At 36.1% G+C, this 18,392-nt stretch overlaps 1 protein-coding gene and 1 long non-coding RNA gene across 2 annotated transcripts; one reads left to right on the top strand and one right to left on the bottom strand.

Moving 5' to 3' along the window:
- Positions 1 to 385: 385 nt before the first annotated feature.
- Positions 386 to 18,369, bottom strand: dthd1 (death domain containing 1). The gene is made up of 11 exons (XM_058781780.1): positions 18,333 to 18,369; positions 16,075 to 16,670; positions 14,005 to 14,485; positions 13,189 to 13,510; positions 12,823 to 13,006; positions 11,604 to 11,820; positions 11,376 to 11,522; positions 10,996 to 11,285; positions 9,548 to 9,786; positions 7,430 to 7,487; positions 386 to 1,983 (listed from the first exon to the last, which is right to left on the bottom strand). The coding sequence occupies exons 2-11, from the start codon at positions 16,436 to 16,438 to the stop codon at positions 1,670 to 1,672; spliced, it is 2,616 nt and encodes an 871-aa protein (XP_058637763.1). The 5' UTR covers positions 16,439 to 16,670; positions 18,333 to 18,369; the 3' UTR covers positions 386 to 1,669.
- Positions 1,847 to 6,548, top strand: LOC131543948 (uncharacterized). Its single transcript, XR_009271995.1, has 3 exons — positions 1,847 to 3,849; positions 4,301 to 4,455; positions 4,867 to 6,548. It is a non-coding gene; the product is annotated as an uncharacterized LOC131543948 (long non-coding RNA).
- Positions 18,370 to 18,392: the final 23 nt, after the last annotated feature.

The raw sequence follows: 18,392 nt of genomic DNA, 5'->3' as shown, positions 1-18,392 counted from the left end.
CGGTCATGAATGACTAGCCTATGTGTGACTAGCCTATTTTTATGACTTCAAAACTCAGTAGCAACTCTACAAAAACGAGTCAGATAGGAAGCTTTAATTGGACGCTTTTATTTTAGCCTATAAATACGACATAATCTTTGGCAGTATGCAGCGCATATGAATGTACGCGTTCGCTGTAGCAGCGCGGACACACAAACCGGAAGCGTTCACTCGGATGAGAGCGCAAAAGCACAGCACAAAAACGAATGAAACAGATCGCTGCAGCTTGAGACAGACAGGCTGTTCAAAAACACGCCGCATTAAAAACGTGAAGCTGAGCGCCAGTCAAAGTCGCGACAAAAAGACTGTGCTTGCTTATTATGATTATTATATGGTAATCTGCAGGAAGCGCAGTGAGTTTATCAGTGCATCATGTTTTTACTCAGATAAAGACTGTCATTTTCACAGAATAGAAAGTGGCTGTAAGCAGGGCTGGGTTGGAGGCCAGGCAAAAGGCCCCTCCCCAATCAAAAGCACTTGAAACAAATGCGATTCCTAACATTTTTATTTATACATTTCATTTTAAATTTGTATATTTTATTTTTACTTAGTAACAGTCAAAAGTTTGGACACTATTATTATTTTTAATGTTTTCGCTTATGCTCATCAAGTCTGCTTTTATTTGATCAGAAATACAGAAAGAACTATAAAATAGTGAAACTTAAAAACTTTTAAATATGCCTAAAGGTTTTCTATTTTTTACCATACTTTAAAATATCTATTTCTGTGAGTTTCAGCATCAATTTAACACATCCATGTGAAAAAAAATATTAATTACTTTAAAAAGAATATTGACCCATTGAATTGCAAATTTATGAACGGTATTGTTACAAAAGATTTTTATTTTAATTAAACGCTTTTAATTATTTTTTTCTTTTCCATTTCACAATATTACTGGGGTTTTTTTTCTGTATTTTTGATCAAATAAATGTATAGCTCGATGAACATAAGAGACTTCTTTCAAAAACATTAAAAACTGTAATGTGCCCAAACTTTTGACCGGTACTGTACGTACACATTAATCAAACTTTATCTAAGGTAATCTATTTAGTGTTTGTTGAAGATGTTATTACAGCCATGATACAATTATTATTATTATTATTATTTTTCAGTAATTTTTTCAGTAATTTATTCACAGTTTCTGAATACAGTAAATGAACATCAGTGCTTTCATATATACTGTGCACTGTAGTCAGCATATTAAAATGATTTCCGGAGGATCATGTGACACTAATGACTGAAATAATGATTGCTGAAAATTCAGCTTTGTCATCACAAAAATAAATTACATTTTAAAATATAGTCTAGTTATTTTAAACTAATACTATTACAGCTTTACTGTATTTTTGATCACATTTTAATGTGGAAACAATTAAGCTGAGCTTAATTGAACTTAATCATTTTTTAAATAAACAATAATTGACAAACCCACTACAGTACCACCACAGACCCTTTATATGGGTCACAGACCCCCTATTTAAGCCTGAAAAAAAGGTATTTAATTAATTAATTTTTTTAATTTGTTATTTTGTTATTCTGTGGGCAACACATTCATAAACAGTTCACCAAATATGTAATTTCTTAGTGTCAAAAAACTACTACTGCCACATGTCTGCGGGTTGCCAGGTTTTCATGTTTCTTCTGCTTTTCTCTCCTCCATTTTGTCATCTGCAGTGTCCTTGAGTAGTAGCTCTCTGGCAAGGTCAGACCTTCCCGCACGGATCAAGAAGCGGGCCAGCATGGGGCATTTCAGAGTTGAGGAAGGAAGGCCCCGCCTCCACGCCGTCAGAATGTGAAAGGCCTGTTGTGAAAGGCTGTGTGGTGCACGAAGTCGAGCGATCTGGACAGTGGAGCGACGGAGACGGAGAGACATAACAAGAAGTGCTGCCTCATCCTCAGTGAGCTCATCACAGAGCCACGATAACAGCTCATCTGAGAGAGGCTCTGGAAGACAAAAAGACTGTGTCTTTGTGTCCACACCTCCATAGCCACCTCACTTATTTTGTCATTTTTAAATGATAGAAACTAGGAAAAGATTTGAGAATGATCATAGCAAACCACAAAACAGGCCAAAAGGGGGAAAATAGATAAGAGGCTGGATTGCACAAAAGTTTAGGTGCAGTAATTTGCAACATAGGCTCATTGGAAATACTTGCCTCTATCTACATTTCTGCAAAACTCAAAAAAATGTACTTATACATACGAATCGTTTCCAGTTGAAATTAACACTAGAGGCAGTAAAACTCCCACAACTTTTATTCCTTTTCACACAAAGTATGATTTGCAGGTCCACAGTTTCGATTAATAAAGCCTAATTTTCGCATAATTACTTGAGGAATATTAAGTTTGAATTCAAAACAATTTTAACATGCTGCGAGATTTGAGAACTGATGCATTTGAAGGTTAGCGTCACATATCCAGCTTCATATGCTTGAGATTTGTAATGTAACTCAGTAGGTTTGCTCGGTAGCTCACGCAATATGGGGTTGCACTTCTAGTGATGAAGAGCTTCGGTACGAATCCCGTGAAACTACGGTTCCACAAACCAGCTCAAATCCGCATGAGGAAGTTTAAATGCATCAACAAATGCATTTTTATATCACTTTTGCATTTGTTAACCCTATCGGGTAGGTTTAGGGTTGGGTTTGGTGCAGTGTATAATATATGTATAACACAATACAGCATTAACTTTTAGCGACACTCCTCGGATATTTGAATTATGAACCACCGTAATACTTACCTGAAGCAACATAATACAAACACAGCAATATGTGCCTATTCATGGATTTCATGTGACGTCACACAGTGGTGCGGCCGCCATTTGTAGGACCGAATTGCAATTACGTCTATCTGCTGTGCTGTGCTCTGGGCTGTGATAACTGTGTGGATGTATGGGATCCTTTTGATTAAATATTTCTCCTAAGCATAGATGCGTTTACATTTTAGTATTTTACTTAGCAAGTTCATAAAGGAAGTTGGAAAAGGTTAAATTCGTGTGCGAGACTGCTGATTTGATCCACTAAAGGAGGTAGAGCTTTTTCACATTTGGCACCCAAACTCTGGAATAGCCTTCCTGATAACGTTCGGGGTTCAGACACACTCTCTCTGTTTAAATCTAGATTAAAGACGCATCTCTTTAGCCAAGCATTCACATAATAATCTTGTACTGCATTTATATCTGATCAAATGTACATTATAATTCTTTAGATTGGGTTGAACAAATCATTTTTGCTTGAATAGAACAGCAGCTACGCTAATTATGTCTCTATCTGTTTCTCTGATTCTGCCACGGGATTAACAACTAGGAATTACTGAAGCGTCAGTCTGGATCCAACCCTTAAAAAGATCCGAGATGACCAAACACCTGAGAAGAGATGATGGCAACACCTCAGAGGACCACGGAGGATGCCAACCCTCAGACAACATACACAATTACCAAGTTAAGTCTGTCATAACTTAAATATATTGGGTTTCTTCTGCGTGTATGTGTATATATATGTGCATGTGTGCGTATGTGTATGCATATATATAGTAGAAACTTAATTTCCTGTAAAGTTGCTTTGCAACGATTGTATTGTAAAAAGCGCTATACAAATAAACTTGAATTGAATTGAATTGATTTGCCAGAAAACTTTCGTTGTTCTCCACCTAAAGCTAATAAATCAACGAGATGTTTTTGATCTTTGATCTAAGAACAGTTATGTGAGTCTAGAATGTTTACGCTGCACTAAACTTTGACGAGCAAACAAACCCGATGGAGAAGAAGAGGAGGATGATGACGTTCCAGCAGCGCCGCATACAAGGGGAAAGGTTTGTAGTATTAGTTTACACAATCTTATTTTTATGAATGTAACAATGTAATTACATCAAGGATGTTAGAGTGAAGAGGATTTGTTTGTACTATTGGTATTATAATTCTATAGAAGATCGTTCTTTTCAAATAATCTCGGTTAACTAAATACATAAGCTAGTCGCAGTGGTTTTTACAATGAGAATGTACTGCAATCAAATTTATATGCATCAATATGTCTGAGATCATCTGTAGTAGCTATTTCCTGCTTTTACAGTTGCTAAATGTAAGCAGACTCATGTACAGGTGCTCACTACTGCCAAAACACATGTAACTGACTATAACAAAACACAGAATCACAGTTTTGTTGCTACTTTAGATGCTTCTTCACTTCAGCATGTAGAGACATACAGGAATAAATTAATATTTCTCTTAATGTACCACACATTTCTTTTAACCTACGTTTTGTAGTAACCAAGAGAAGTGTCATCACAGAAGAATTGGCAGATGTTACTCCTCAGACGCCTGTGAACACCGAACAGTGCTTGGAGTCCAAGACAGTGGACATCATCTTTATTATACTTCTCTGACTGGACTAGGAAGGAGCAGTTAGAGTCGATGAGAAAGTAAGCTGAAGTAAATGTCTGCACTGACCATGATTATACCATGTAATATAATGTTTTCTGCAACAATTGCGGGGGAATCTTAACTGAAGAGACGAACTGACCAACAGGAAGCTATGGATCTACTGAATGTGTATAAAGCATTTTATTGTGGCATCCACTGTTATTTTTCTGCACGGTGATGACTAGTAAAAAGTGTTTCTACTAATTTACTTAAAAGTAAAATAAATATTAATCGTGCTGGACACAGCCATTTAATGTGCTATTGTTAAATAGGTAAATAATAATAAGTAAATAGTCTGTCAAACAACATGTGCTTTAATACAATATATATATATATTTACTTTCATTCAGTTTGGTGTATTCAGTTAGACCTTTAGTAATAGATACTTGTGCATTATTTGCTCTTTACAGGTGCAGAAATGAAAGCTCCCAAGCAAAGAACTCACTGGACTAAGATGTGAAAAGACATGCTGCACAATGACCACAACTCCTGACAAGAGATTTGAAAAATGAGCAACACTCTTACAAAAATTACTGCAGTACACTGAAGTACAACTGCAGTAAAACTGCAGTACAAAGTAGTATAACTGCAGTACAATGAAGTGCAACTGGAAATTTGCAGTATAATGAAGTACCCTATTGACCCGAATATAAGACGATGTTTTTTCCTTGGAAATACATCTGAAAAAACGCGTTCGTCTTATATTCAGGGTCTAGAGTCTAGACTTTGACATGTCAATAATACACCCACAACAATAGGTGGCGCCAAAAACGCATAAAACGAGTGTGCCATGAAATATGTAATGTAATGTGTGTTGTAAAGATCGCGAATGAAAACAAATGAAAAAGAAAAGCTTACAGCAGCATGATCGTGACTGTCATGTTAGCCTGATGGGACCAAACTTCCTCTGTAAGTGATTTTAAAACATAAGACAGTACCCAGATTTGAAGACTACAATAAGATTTCACGTCTACTGATAATAACATTTTGGTAGGCTACTATGAGTTGGATAGCCTAATTGTTATATAATTCAGATGGGCTACCTGTTATTTCAATGGTAGCTATATCAAAATTTTCCAATGTCATTGTTGGTACATTTTACCAGTATTTACCATACTTTCAAAACAAAAATTAGAATTGGAAAAATATGCAATATGAAAATAATTTAAGAATAAATGTGTTTTGCAGAGAGAGAGAGAGAGAGAGAGAGAGAGAGAGAGAGAGAGAAAAAAAAAGATTTGGTTTTCAAAAAGCCTTTTTCCAACAGGTACATCTGGAAAAAGGGGGGTCGTCTTATAATCAGGGTCGTCTTATATTCGGGACAATACGGTATATAACTGCTGTTCATTAAAGTTCAACAGCAGTAAAACCGCAGTACAATGAAGTACAACTGTAGATTTGCAGTATAATGAAGTACAGATACAATATAACTACAGTTCAGTGATACGCTGAAATGCATGTGAAGATTTCAGATGCAAAAACTTCTAAGTCTGTCTGATTAAATTGATTTTATTTATTTTTATGAGCATTTTTTAAAAACGCTCCTACAATTAGGTTCAATAATTAAACTTTAATGTCAATGAGGTTCTTTTCATTGCCATTAAAGTCTTCATGTATAGGCCCTGTACTGCAGTTATACTGTATTAATTTGTGCAACATGTGCTGTTGTTACAGTAGACTTGGCAAGTGTCTTTTTATTCATTTATTTATTTTTTATTTTTTTGCAATGCAGACTTCCTATTAAATATTCTTTGCTGTTTGAGACATTCACTGTTGTTGTGTACCTTAATTTATTATATTGCAGTTGTGTGCAAATAAAACTTGTTATTCTGAATTTTCTTGTTGCATTTCAGTGTTATTGTACAGCATTTTATTAGTATTGCACTTTGGTTGTATTGAGTAGTAGTTTTGCAGTTGTATTTCAATAGTACATCAGATGTATTGCAGTAAAACGTGTCCAAAAAACTGCATTTTTCTACATGCAACAAACTGCAGTATTACTTTTTTAAAAACTGCAATAATTTTTTGTAAGGGCAAGCAAGAACAGTATTCACTGATTACCTTTAAAAATGATTCATAGTAACAGTTAGTACACCAATGTGTTTTTCAAAACACCTTTTAAATCTTTAATGTTTTAACCTTTATTTATTAAATGTTACAGTCCAAGTGTATATATAAATGCCTCATTCATTCAAATAAATGCATGGGTAATTTTGCAATAAGTTAAATATTTTATATACACATTGTATAACTGCTAATATGATGTTTATAGATTTGTTAAGTCATGTTATTTATGTATTCTAATCTATATAATTAAAATTAAAGTAAATGTTTTGGCTAGGTAACGTTATCAAATTTAAATAAAATATTAATGCACAGTACCGTAGCTATAGAAATGAAACTGGGCTAAGTCTGGCAAGCTGCGCAACAAATCTGGCAGTGAGTAAACAGTCATCCAGGCCGGGTAAGGCAGATGGGTAAGTCTCTGGCAGGTGAAAATTTAACTGATACTGACCCGAATGTATGGAGAGGGATTGTACGAGGTAGATGTAAATATCAGCAAACGTCAAATTGGTAAGTTTTCACTAGACTTTAGTAGAGTCAGCAGTTCGCTTGACAGTAAATAAGGATCTAATCCTAAAGTATCTATATATTTAAAAAAAAAAAAAAACTGTTTTTCGTTGTTGGCGAAGTGTTATTTTGGTTTACGATAATCAAGGAGAGGCTATATGCATTAGTACGCAAGGTCCTAAAGATGGCGGCCGCAACAAAAAAGTCACGTGACTGAAACCCATGAATATCAACATAACAAAAACATGCCAGGGTCACGTATTGAACCCACGTTTTAGCGCCACTCACTGGACGTTTCACTTTGAAACACCCGCGAAACATGCAGTAAGGTAATAACAGTGCCGCAGAAATGTATTTAGAGGCACTTATTTCGAATGAGCCTGGGTTGTAGATTTCACATACCTGTTTGGCTGTTCTGTATTACCTTCACACTCACAGGTTGAAAGACTGTTCTTGGACTCTAAGTAACAAAAAACAACAACTCTTGACTTATAAAGCACGGCAAAAACTCTTAGTATTTCTTAGTCTTAGTGTTTCTGTCTTGTTTTCCAGTACAAATATCTGAACATTCTCATATCAAGACGTACTTAGCAATTTTGCTTCTCAAATAGATGGTTCTTGATTTATGAACTGCTTTCTATTTAAGAGTAGTTCACTTCCAGAATGAAAATTTCCTGATAATTTACTCATGTCATCCAAGATGTTCATGTCTTACTTTCTTCAGTCGAATAGAAATTAAGGTTTTTGAGGAAAACATTCCAGGATTTTTATAGTGGACTTCAATGGCAGCTAACGGGTTGAAGGTCCAGTTTCAGTGCAGCTTCAAAGGGCTCTATGCGATCCCAGCCGAGGAATAGAGTGAGGGAACTATGACGTCACTTTGTAGGTGGATCGGCTGTTAGCATGAAACTGGTTCCCTCCACAAAAAGCCAATAGGATTTTCCCATAGGCTTTTGGATTATCGCAAAAAATAAGCTCTGTGTTCAACCATAGTTCATGAAACTTACACGTTTTGTCCATCAAGATAATCTTGACAAGATAATATAACTGACGAATTTTGAAGCCGAAATAAAAGCGCCAGAACTAAAAAGCTAAACTTAGGCTATAAACGAACTACAGCACCACGGTCGCTCGCCTTCAACTTCACCACCAGCGCGCTCTCGAGAACTGTTTCAAACTTATTTTTAACATGTTCAGTGAAGGATTTACTCTGTATATGAATTTTGATCCACGCTACAGGAACCGTTTCATGAAAAACTAGAGACAAACTAAAACTGAAATGAGACATTAGTAATAAATAGTATAGTGAATAAATGAAATAATCATAACTAAAGGACATTTAAAGCACGCATTTCTGTACATTTCGAAATAAGGTGCATTAAAAGTCAATAAATCCTTGATTAATATGAATATTTTAATTAAAAACGTATCCCCGTGTATTTAAATAACAGCAGAGTGAGCGAGTTTTTGGATACGGTAAGATTAAACTTATTTAGTGAACAAAGTACCACATTTCAGCTCTCATGATGACGTTGAATGTCTCCGACAGCACCTAGCAACTTGTTAGCAACCGTCTTTTTTAAGAAATGTAACAGCTTAAAAAAATCAGGAGTGGGGTGTAACTGGTGTGTTTTATGTCGTAGAATAAAACGTGAAAGTATCTTGAGCTTGTGTGAACCACAGACCTTATTTTAGGGATTTAACCAAAATCCCATTCAAAAAACCCATTGACTCTGGGACGTTGGAACCGGAAGTGCTAAAATGCACTCGCTTCCGGGTTTTCGCCTACAAAGTGACATCATAGTTCCCCCACTCTATAAGGATCTTATCTAGCGAAACGATCGGCCATTTCCTAAGAAAAATAAAAATTTATAACCACAAAAGCTCGTCTTGCACTAGCCCAACCTCAGGTATTACGTAATCACGCACGTGAGACGTGGGCGGAAGTACCGACCTAGTGTTTACAAACGTGCAAAGAAAGTCAAACGCCCTCTACAAAAAAAAAAAAAAAAAAAGGGAAAACAACGATCTCAGATGATTTTGAAGTTGGAGGAGAAAATGAGATAGAGGTATTTCCCCATAACCTCCTAACAAAGAACCATGCATGATTCCAACGTGATTACGCAATGCCTGAAGATATGCGCATTGCAGAGCTAGTGCAAGATGAGCATTTGTGGTAAAAAAGTATTAAAATTTGTATTTTTTTAAGAAAATGACTGATCGTTTCTCTAGAAAAACCCTTATTCCTCGGCTGGGATCATGTAGAGCCTTTTGAAGCTGCACTGAAACTTCAATTTGGACCTTCAACCCACTGGTTAACATTGAAGTTCATTACATGGAGAAAATTCCTGGAATTTTTTCCACAAAAAACTGGAATGTTTTCCTCAAAAAACTTAATTTCTTTGCGACTGAAGAATGAAAGACATGAACATGTTGGATGACATGGGGGTGAGTAAATTATTAGGAAATGTCCATTCTGGAGGTGAACTAATCCTTTAAGGACTCAAGTCTTTACTTTACCTTGGGCAGAGTGAGCGGCAGCCGGCAGACAGGCTCTTCCAGAGGACAGTCCTTAGACACGGCTGCCCTGGCAGCATTCCAAACCAGCTGATCTTCGGCGACCTTGAATAAACTGATTACACCTTTGTAGTGAAGAGAACTGTAGTTGCCGAAGGGGTCCAATTCTTTTAATTTCAAATACAGCCGATTCCTTCTTTGGTTGTGGAATGTGACTATGTGTGAATCTGTCTGTTCATAACCTGTGGGATCGCCAACAGACACACGCATAAACAAATATAGGCACATATCGTGGATAAACACAAATGTGACCCAATTCCGATTTTTTGCTCATGTGACACAGATTGGATGTGTTCTATGACCGTGTAAAAAAGGAAAAAACGCATGCATTCGGATATTTCGAGATCGGTTTCAGGCCTCATTCATATGTGGAAATAAATCAGATGTAAATCAGATATGTGCCAATGTGACTGTCATGTAAACAGGCAGATCGGATTTTCTGAGGCATTGCATTCTGTACATCATTAAAATTGCGACAATTTGGCACTTCTCCGTGGTTTAATAACATCATATGTGACCCGTGCTGGCAAAATGAGTCTAAATGCACACTGGCTATTTTGAGCTACAGGCCAAAAAATTTTTAAGTGTCGATTTTAGCAAAAATGAGTTCATTACGCCCTCGTCTAGCGACCCCAGTACTCCAAATAGTAATTAAACATCTAAAATGAAATTTCTCCACTCGCTTCTCATGCTGCCTCTCATGCGAAGTGCACTTCATTGAACTGCTTTTGTAATTTTAAGAATCAATTTATTTGTAATGAACACACTGAAGTGATTTTTACATTTGATTATTTGTTTTTCGTACATGAATGCTTTTGTTTAAAAATGTAAAATGATAAAGGTAATGCATTAGTCGTTTCTTAATAGGCTATTTGTTTGTTTTTTTGCATCTGTTCTTATTTATAATAGTAAAGATAAAATAAAAAATATTGTGATTATTAATATAGTAGGCTAATTATTAATAAGAAAAGAACTGGAGGAAAATTTTGCTTTAGAACCTTCAGAAAATTATAATCTTTCTCATAATCAACTTTGCTGACTTATCGACTTCAAACGGGTGTAGCACAGTTTTTGTCCGATTCCAACAAATCATTTTGGAGAATGTGAAAATAACAATAACTCATTTTTGAAAATTTGCTCATTGTGACTCATTTTGTCAGCACAGGTCACATATTATTCTCAGGAGGAAGCACGGTAAATGACAACAACGCATGCAAGATGTTTCAGATGGTATGGCAAGTGTAAACACCGGACAGTCAAACAAATCGGATATAGGCAAAAAAAATCAGAATTGGCCATCAAGACCTGCAGTGTAAACGAGGCCTAAGATTCTAACACTTGATGCCCTAGACACTTGATTTAAAGAAATGAATACAAGATTTGTTATGTACCATTGCAAGTTATATTCCCGCTGAAACGGAGCAGCAACTGTTCTCCCTCCTTCATGGAGAGTTCAGACGAGGGCTCTGGAGGGCCACAGTAACCCAGGGCCTGGAGTTCACACAATGCCCGGCTAACGTCTCTGCTAGGCAGGGTGGCCACAACCACACTGCTGGGGTCCAGACGCTCATGATGGAGCACAACAGTCACCGAGAAGCTCTTTATAGCTTCTTCCAGTTCTTCAACTAATGAAATCAGGTAGGATGATTTTACAGAGGACTGAAGGCGAAGGACTATTAACCTGAGAACAGAGAAAGCAAAATGTTTCTGTTTTTTACTTAATACTTTTTGAAATATTTTTAGATTACATGTTGGTTTAGTCACACTGTACCTTTCATAGCTCTCTGTTAGCTCAAAACAGACCAAGCTGTTCTGTAGGTTCTTAATCGTGACTTTATCCAGAACCTTCCAACGGTTCTCTGTCCAGCCCAGCAGAGCAAGCTGCTCTTTATGAGTCTTTACTGAAGCACCATCAACCCTGTATCAGAAAAAAAGCTCATTTTATTTCTGCACTAATTTCAATACCATTTTTCCTCTCCGGTTCAGAATGTGACCATACTTGATCTGCTGGGGTGAGAAAGTGCCTGATATAAGAGTGTCTTCTCCAGCTCTCCTCTTGTCAGAAACAGGAGGACAGGGCAGGATAAGTGTCATAGGTCGTCTGAGTTTAAGAGTTGATGGATGGCTCAGGTAAAGTATGGGGGTTGAGGTGTAAGCAGCATGGTGGGAATCATTTTTGGGTTTCAGAGAGGATAAAAGGAAGGCATCCACTGGCTGTACATAAGGAGACAATAAGAAAGTCTGCAATACACAGAGTGCACTTAAGCTGCCTTTTCACTTTCTCTGACAAACAAAAAGATAGGATGTCATTCATTCAGCTGTTGCTTGTTCCTTCTAGATTTTCCTATGGGGTTTTATAATGGGGTTTTCAATTTATGATTAAAATAAAGCCTGTGGATTATTTTTTAAATTGATTTTTTGTTCTACAACATAAACTGCACACAATCACACCCCAAACTGGCTTATCTAGTTACTTATTACGCATATGTTTTCAAAAAATAAACATAATTGCTTTAAAAACTGCTTCATAACTGCTTTTCAGTGCGGGTGTGTGCAGTTTAGTTTACACTGTAGAACAAAATGTCAAAGTATCAAAACTGGTAGTAAATTTCACAAATAATTTTAAAGAAATGGCAAGTAACACATTGAATCAAAAACAATATTTTGAAGTAGTGAAAGAATGAAATAGTACTAAGAAAAATATTTTTTTTACTGTGTAATCAAAATTATGACAGTTAGCAATATTTGGGTGGTTTTGAATAATTATGCCAAAATAATTGTTTGCTTTTCTTTAAAACATTCATTCATTATTTTTCTTTTTTCTTTTAAATTTTATCATGGTGAATAAGTAATAATTGCTTCACAACCAATTAGAAAGTTCTGAATGACTGCCACAAAATGCAAGAATCTTATGAAAATGTTGTAGATAGTGGAAAGGTGGCTTATAAACAGAATCTTTGCAATACATTATACAATTTTAGCCAGATATCTTAGTGAGAAATGTATTCTTTTGGTAGAACACTTCTGCTCAAATTTGTAAAAGCATGACCTTAAAGGATGTAACATGCTCCAATCAGATATAAGGCTCTCACTCCTCATCTTTGTCTCACAGCACTAATTTTCTTTTTCTTTTTTATTATTCTTTTTGGATTGAAATTATCTTTCATTACAGACTTGGTTTACTGGTAATGTAGCCTGATTGAAAAGAAATTCTGAATGTACCGTCACTTGAGCAAGAACTAGTGTGGCGAAGGATCCAGGCAAGTAGTCAAGGCATATCCTGGAATCCACACTGAGTTTAAGAGACAGTCCTGTCTTAGGGACTGTAAAGCTCTCTGTCCTCAGACGGGACAGAACTGCAAACACACCCAAAGAGTACACTCGTACCACTGCAAATGAACCCTGTGGAAAAAACACAGAAAATACACAGAGCCATCACACTTTAACAAATATCATATAAGCTATAAATATCATATAAGCTCTAACTGGCACCTACAATAAAGATCAACCTTGTTGCATTGCAAAGAAATCTATGGAATGACCACTGTTAGGACAAAACTAACGGAATGAGCTTTATTACAAACCCTTTGTCCTCCATAGAAACCCTCAGTAGATGTAGGAGTGACATAGCTAACTCTTTGTTCTGGATCCACCACTTTCACGGTGATCTCTCTGTAGTTCCCCCGGCAAGTCGCCTGGAACGGCACTGCAAAGGTGAGTGGAAAGGGACATTTCACATGGCTGGAGTTTTGTATGCGAAGAACTGTGCTGACCAGCTCCTCAGATCCTGACACCATGAGGGAACTCAGACCATCAACTACCTCACAAGTCAAGGAGTTTGTAACCTCTGATGGGGCGATTATGTAGACTCTGGGAGACTCTGAGGTTCTGGTTCTGTCTGCAAGTCTGTGAGTCACCAAAATACAATTGGATTCAGGATTATTTCCTCAGAAGTTTTATGCATTCAGAAATTCATTTAATATTTGGGTTTCACTTCATTTTGATGGTCCCTTTAACACATTGTGTTGACTATAAGTAAAGTTGCACCTACATATCTACTAACTCTCAGTAGAGTGTGTTAGTACAGTATTAGTAGACTGGTAGGGTTAGGGTTAGATTAAGTTGCAAAGTTACTTCTATTCAGGAGAATATCTGCTGAGAGATCATCACAATAAAGGATTAGCAGATATTAAGCAGAACTAATACTCTAATGAGAGTTTATTGGCATGTAGGTGCAATGTTACTTCAACAGAATGTTCAAAAGGGACCATCAAAATAAAGTGTTATTTTCTAATATTAACAAGAGCAAGTGAAAGTGCTGTAATGTGATTTTGGATGTTTTTGGACTGATCAACAGCATCTTTTCCCCACACCTGCCCAACAGACATAGATAATCTTACCCAACAGTTACCAACTTCAATCTTTGACCCTCTTCTCCTCTGCTTTTCTGTATTTCCTCTCCCTTTTTTTCTTCCTCCACCTCATTATTCACGTTCAGATACTCCTTGGAGTCAGTCACCAAGGTTGTATAGAGTGAGTCTACTCTTGCTTCCTCTTCCCTGGTATTTCTGTCATCCATATACAGAGTACAGTGCTTCACTGGACCATTTGGACGTCCTGTAGACTGTGCATGTTCAAGATGCTGGTCCAGTGGAATACTGATGTCACATGATTCTTGTTTTATGTGGTCTCCAGTATCCAGAGATCCAGTACTGGTAAGATCACTTCTCTCCCCACTGACTTCAGTAAGAAAAGCAATACCAGTGTCGAGCCTCCTGCTCATTTCACTGAACTGGTTTACAATGATGTGGATATCTTCCAGAACATTAAGAATGACATCAGTCACACGGTCTTGGTAAAAGTGCGATCCACAGAAAGCATCTAAAAATGCACAATATACTCAATAATATCATGACAAGCCATGCAAAAGTGTGCATATGAAAGATTTATGCACAGTTTATCTATTGCTTTACTTTGCATAAAATGGGTTAAAAAATAAAAAACAAAGGTATAAAATGAAATAAATAAAATGGTGCATAAATAGAATATTCGTTAACACTTTACAATAAGGTTTAATTTGAAAACATTAGTTAACTACACTTGTTAACATTGAAAGATACTACTGAATAATTTATCTTAGTTAATGTTAATTTCAAAATTGACTTACACATTATGAAATCAAAAGTACAGTTAGGTTTTTTTTTTATTAACTAACATTAACAATGAACAATACATTTGTTACAGTTTATTAAGTTTTGTTCATTATTATTCATTACGAATATTCTAAATGACTAGATATAATTATTACCATGTCCAAAGGATCAAGGAAGTGGTGTAGCTATTACCCCAAAATATATTATTTCTGCAAAATTGAATAAAATTACACTAATATTTTACATTAATATTACACTAGTAAGGCTGATGATACATTGGGCAACTTTTTGAGCAATGTTGCCATCAACGGGCAACCAGGTCAGACACAGGGCCAACGACCAATCTCAAATATCCAGATAGAAATTTGTTACCCATTCTCATTGTGAAAGTGCCCAAGCAAAATTGCTCAAAAGGTTGCCCCTTGTATTATCAGCCCAAGTCTTTTGTTCATGAAAGCTGCATTTATTTGATCACAAATACAGCAAAAATGCATTATTGTATTACAATTTAAAATAACTGTTCTCTATTTTAATATTTGAATTATCCTGCGATTGCAAAGCTGAATTTTCAGCAGTCATACCAAATAATTTTTTTTTTCAGGATTTTGTTGATGAATAAGTTAAATAAATAAAGCATTTATTTGAATCAGAAATCTCTTGAAACATTGTAAATGACTTTACTGTGATATTTACTGTGAAAAAAAATCACATTAGAGTTTGTAATTTTAAAAGAGCCCCCATGATTAAAAAAATAAATTATAATTTTTTACACCTTTTAAAATATTTTTATTTAGACTATTTTATGCACTACAAAAGTACATAAGAATGCTATGCATGCAGTACTCTGTCACAGTCATGCCAATAAAGCTTTGAGACAAAGCAAGACACAGACACAGACACACACACACACTCATGTTTGTTTTAGTGGTTTACGGGGACTCTCCATAGTCCCTGTAATATAAACCATATAATGGTTTTTATACTGTACAAACTGTATGTGCTATTGTCCTACACCAACCCTACACCTAAACCTACCCCTTACAGGAAACTGTCTGCATTTTTAGATAAAAAAAAACCAACAACACCATTTAGTATGTTTTTTAAGCCTTTTGTTTTACGGGGACATAGGCAGTGTCCTCATAAACCACCTTCAATTTGTAATACCTCTGTCAAATTTTGTCCCCGTGAACCACAAAAACCAGTACACACACACACACACACACACACACACACACACACACACACACACACACACACAGACAGTTTGGAAACGCTCCTTCCTTTACAAAGATCCCAAGCTTCTCATGAAGAACTTACCTACATCAGCTGTTGTCTCTTGAGACTCAGTGTCTGGGAGTGTGTGTGCCAAATTAGAGTACATCCTACGCTGTGTGAGTGTGTTTGCTGTACCGCAAAGAACCTCTCTCAGCACACACACTCTCTGGGTGTGAAGCACACAAAATGTCCTGACGACCTGGAAAAGTCTTGTGTGAAGTCCAGCTGAATGTCTACGGCCATTAGAGGATTGCTCAGGTCTCGTTTCTGCTCTTGCTTTTACTGATTGTAAAACTCTCAGTTCCTCAGCGGTTTCTTGTAAGACGTCTAACAGATCGTTCTTATGTGAGAGTATTAGCTGGTTGGCTGAATCTACCATATTTTCAAGTGTATTCATCAAGCGCATTAAATGAGAATCTGATTATTAGAGAAATAGCAGGTGACACACAGTAACTCTTCTCTCCGTCTCTTCTTCTCTCTCTTGTAAACCCAGTATTTATCACTCCAGGCCTGTAAAATAGGGTCGTCATGGCAAACAGAAAGGCGTGACTGGACACAAAAGTGTCCCTTAGAGATGAGCAACTCTAAAGAAGAGTAATGTCTACATCTGTGAATGGAACCTGTAGTCTTGTTCTGACCTAAATGAGGCACAGAGATTGTAAGGGTCTTATGCAAATACTGTGTATTGCTACTATGTATTGTTAAATGTAGGGATATATATATATTATATACTATATGTTCACCAAGGCTGCATTTATTTGTTCAAAAAACAACCTTGCAATTTTAATATATTTAAAATGTAATTTATTACTGTGATGGCAAAAATGAATTTTTAACAGCCATTAATTCAGTCTTCAGTGTAAAATTATCCTTCAGAAACAATTCTAACATGCTGATTTGATGCTCAAGAAGTATTTATTATCAATGTTGAAACCAGCTATCCTGCTTTATATTTTTGTGGAAACTGTAATACATATTTTTGATGACCTCACAGTTCAGAGCGGGCTTCTAACATTCATGAAAATTATATTATTTTCATAAAAGCTACTGCAGAAAATTTACAAATGTAATTAAGCCCCACATAAATACTGCCAGTATTTACTAAAGGTAACAAAATTAAATATTTAAGTCTTAAGTCGCGGGGTATATTTGTAGCAATAGCCAAAAATACATTGTATGGGTCAAAATAATCGATTTTTCTGTTATGCCCAAAATCATTAGGATATTAAGTAAAGATCATGTTCCATGAAGATATTTTGTAAATTTATGACAATAAATATATCAAAACTTTTTTGATTAGTAATATGCATTGCTAAGAACTTCATTTGGACAACTTTAAAGGCGATTTCCTCAATATTTAGATTTTTTTGCACCCTCAGATTCCAGATTTTCAAATAGTTGTATTTCAGCCAAATATTGTCATCCTAACAAACCATACATCAATGGTGTATTTATTCAGCTTTCAGATGATGTATACATCTCAATTTAGAAAAATTGACACTTAAGACTGGTTTTGTGGTCCAGGGTCACGTATGATGTGAGAAAAAAGCCCGCAGACTAAATGCAATAAGAACTTGAAATAGCTTTACTTCTGAAAAGCTACAGAACTTTAAAACCATCGTGTGGTCAAATGTATTGGACATACATGAAACTACTGAAGACAACCACCGTAAATATTCTCAGATAGGACACCCATATTAATTGCACACAAAAATGGCAAAGGCGCTCTTAAAATGAAGTGTTGGAATTTGGCACCATCATGTGGTTAAATTGTTGAATTGCACAAGCCGATACTTTATGTGTTAACAATATTGTGTTATACAGCATTTTGTGGGCCAAAAGTGCCAATAGTTGAACACTCTCATAACATACACTAAGTGCAAGATTATCACGTAATACGACTTAAAGATTCTGCTATGACACATAACATTTGTCATGAACATGTGTGACTACCACGCATTTCTGAATTCTCTCTACTCTTGGTGTTTTAAATTGTTCTTCCAGTTATATAAAAAGATGCAAATAGTTTTCATACCAAATAAATATGTTATCCGAGACACTGAAATGTAAATGTATTTGAACATTCCAGTAGTTGTGTTATTATGCGCTGTGGTTGGGTTGACCTGACATGAATTCCTACAGAATCCGTCGCTGGAGGCGCATCAAGCTGCGACATGCAGAAGAGTGGAGAGATACGGTGTTGTACTGATTCAAAGACCGAGAAAAAGACATTCTTGCAAATTGAGCTAATTACCAACATTATTATATCGCCATGTTATTTGAATTGTAATTGACTCTACCTCATGCCTGGGCATTTGTCCCACATGTTCACAGCGGTGTAGTATTGAGGCGCGGTTGGC

The sequence above is a fragment of the Onychostoma macrolepis genome, chromosome 07 (assembly GCF_012432095.1).
Source record: "Onychostoma macrolepis isolate SWU-2019 chromosome 07, ASM1243209v1, whole genome shotgun sequence".
In the NCBI taxonomy this organism is placed as follows: Eukaryota; Metazoa; Chordata; class Actinopteri; order Cypriniformes; family Cyprinidae; genus Onychostoma; species Onychostoma macrolepis.
The sequence above is the reverse complement of the archived record's forward strand: the minus strand, read 5'-3'. Positions and strand labels throughout refer to the sequence as shown.

What these genes read in the sequence shown, in the direction of transcription:
- dthd1 (XM_058781780.1), bottom strand. Translation starts at nt 16,438, where the DNA reads ATGCGCTTGATGAATACACTTGAAAATATGGTAGATTCAGCCAACCAG. An exon ending in TTGAAGTTGGTAACTGTTGG is followed by an intron (nt 13,511 to 14,004) that starts GTAAGATTATCT and finishes GGTGACTCACAG; the next exon opens with ACTTGCAGACAGAACCAGAA. An exon ending in CTAACAGAGAGCTATGAAAG is followed by an intron (nt 11,286 to 11,375) that starts GTACAGTGTGAC and finishes CTCTGTTCTCAG; the next exon opens with GTTAATAGTCCTTCGCCTTC.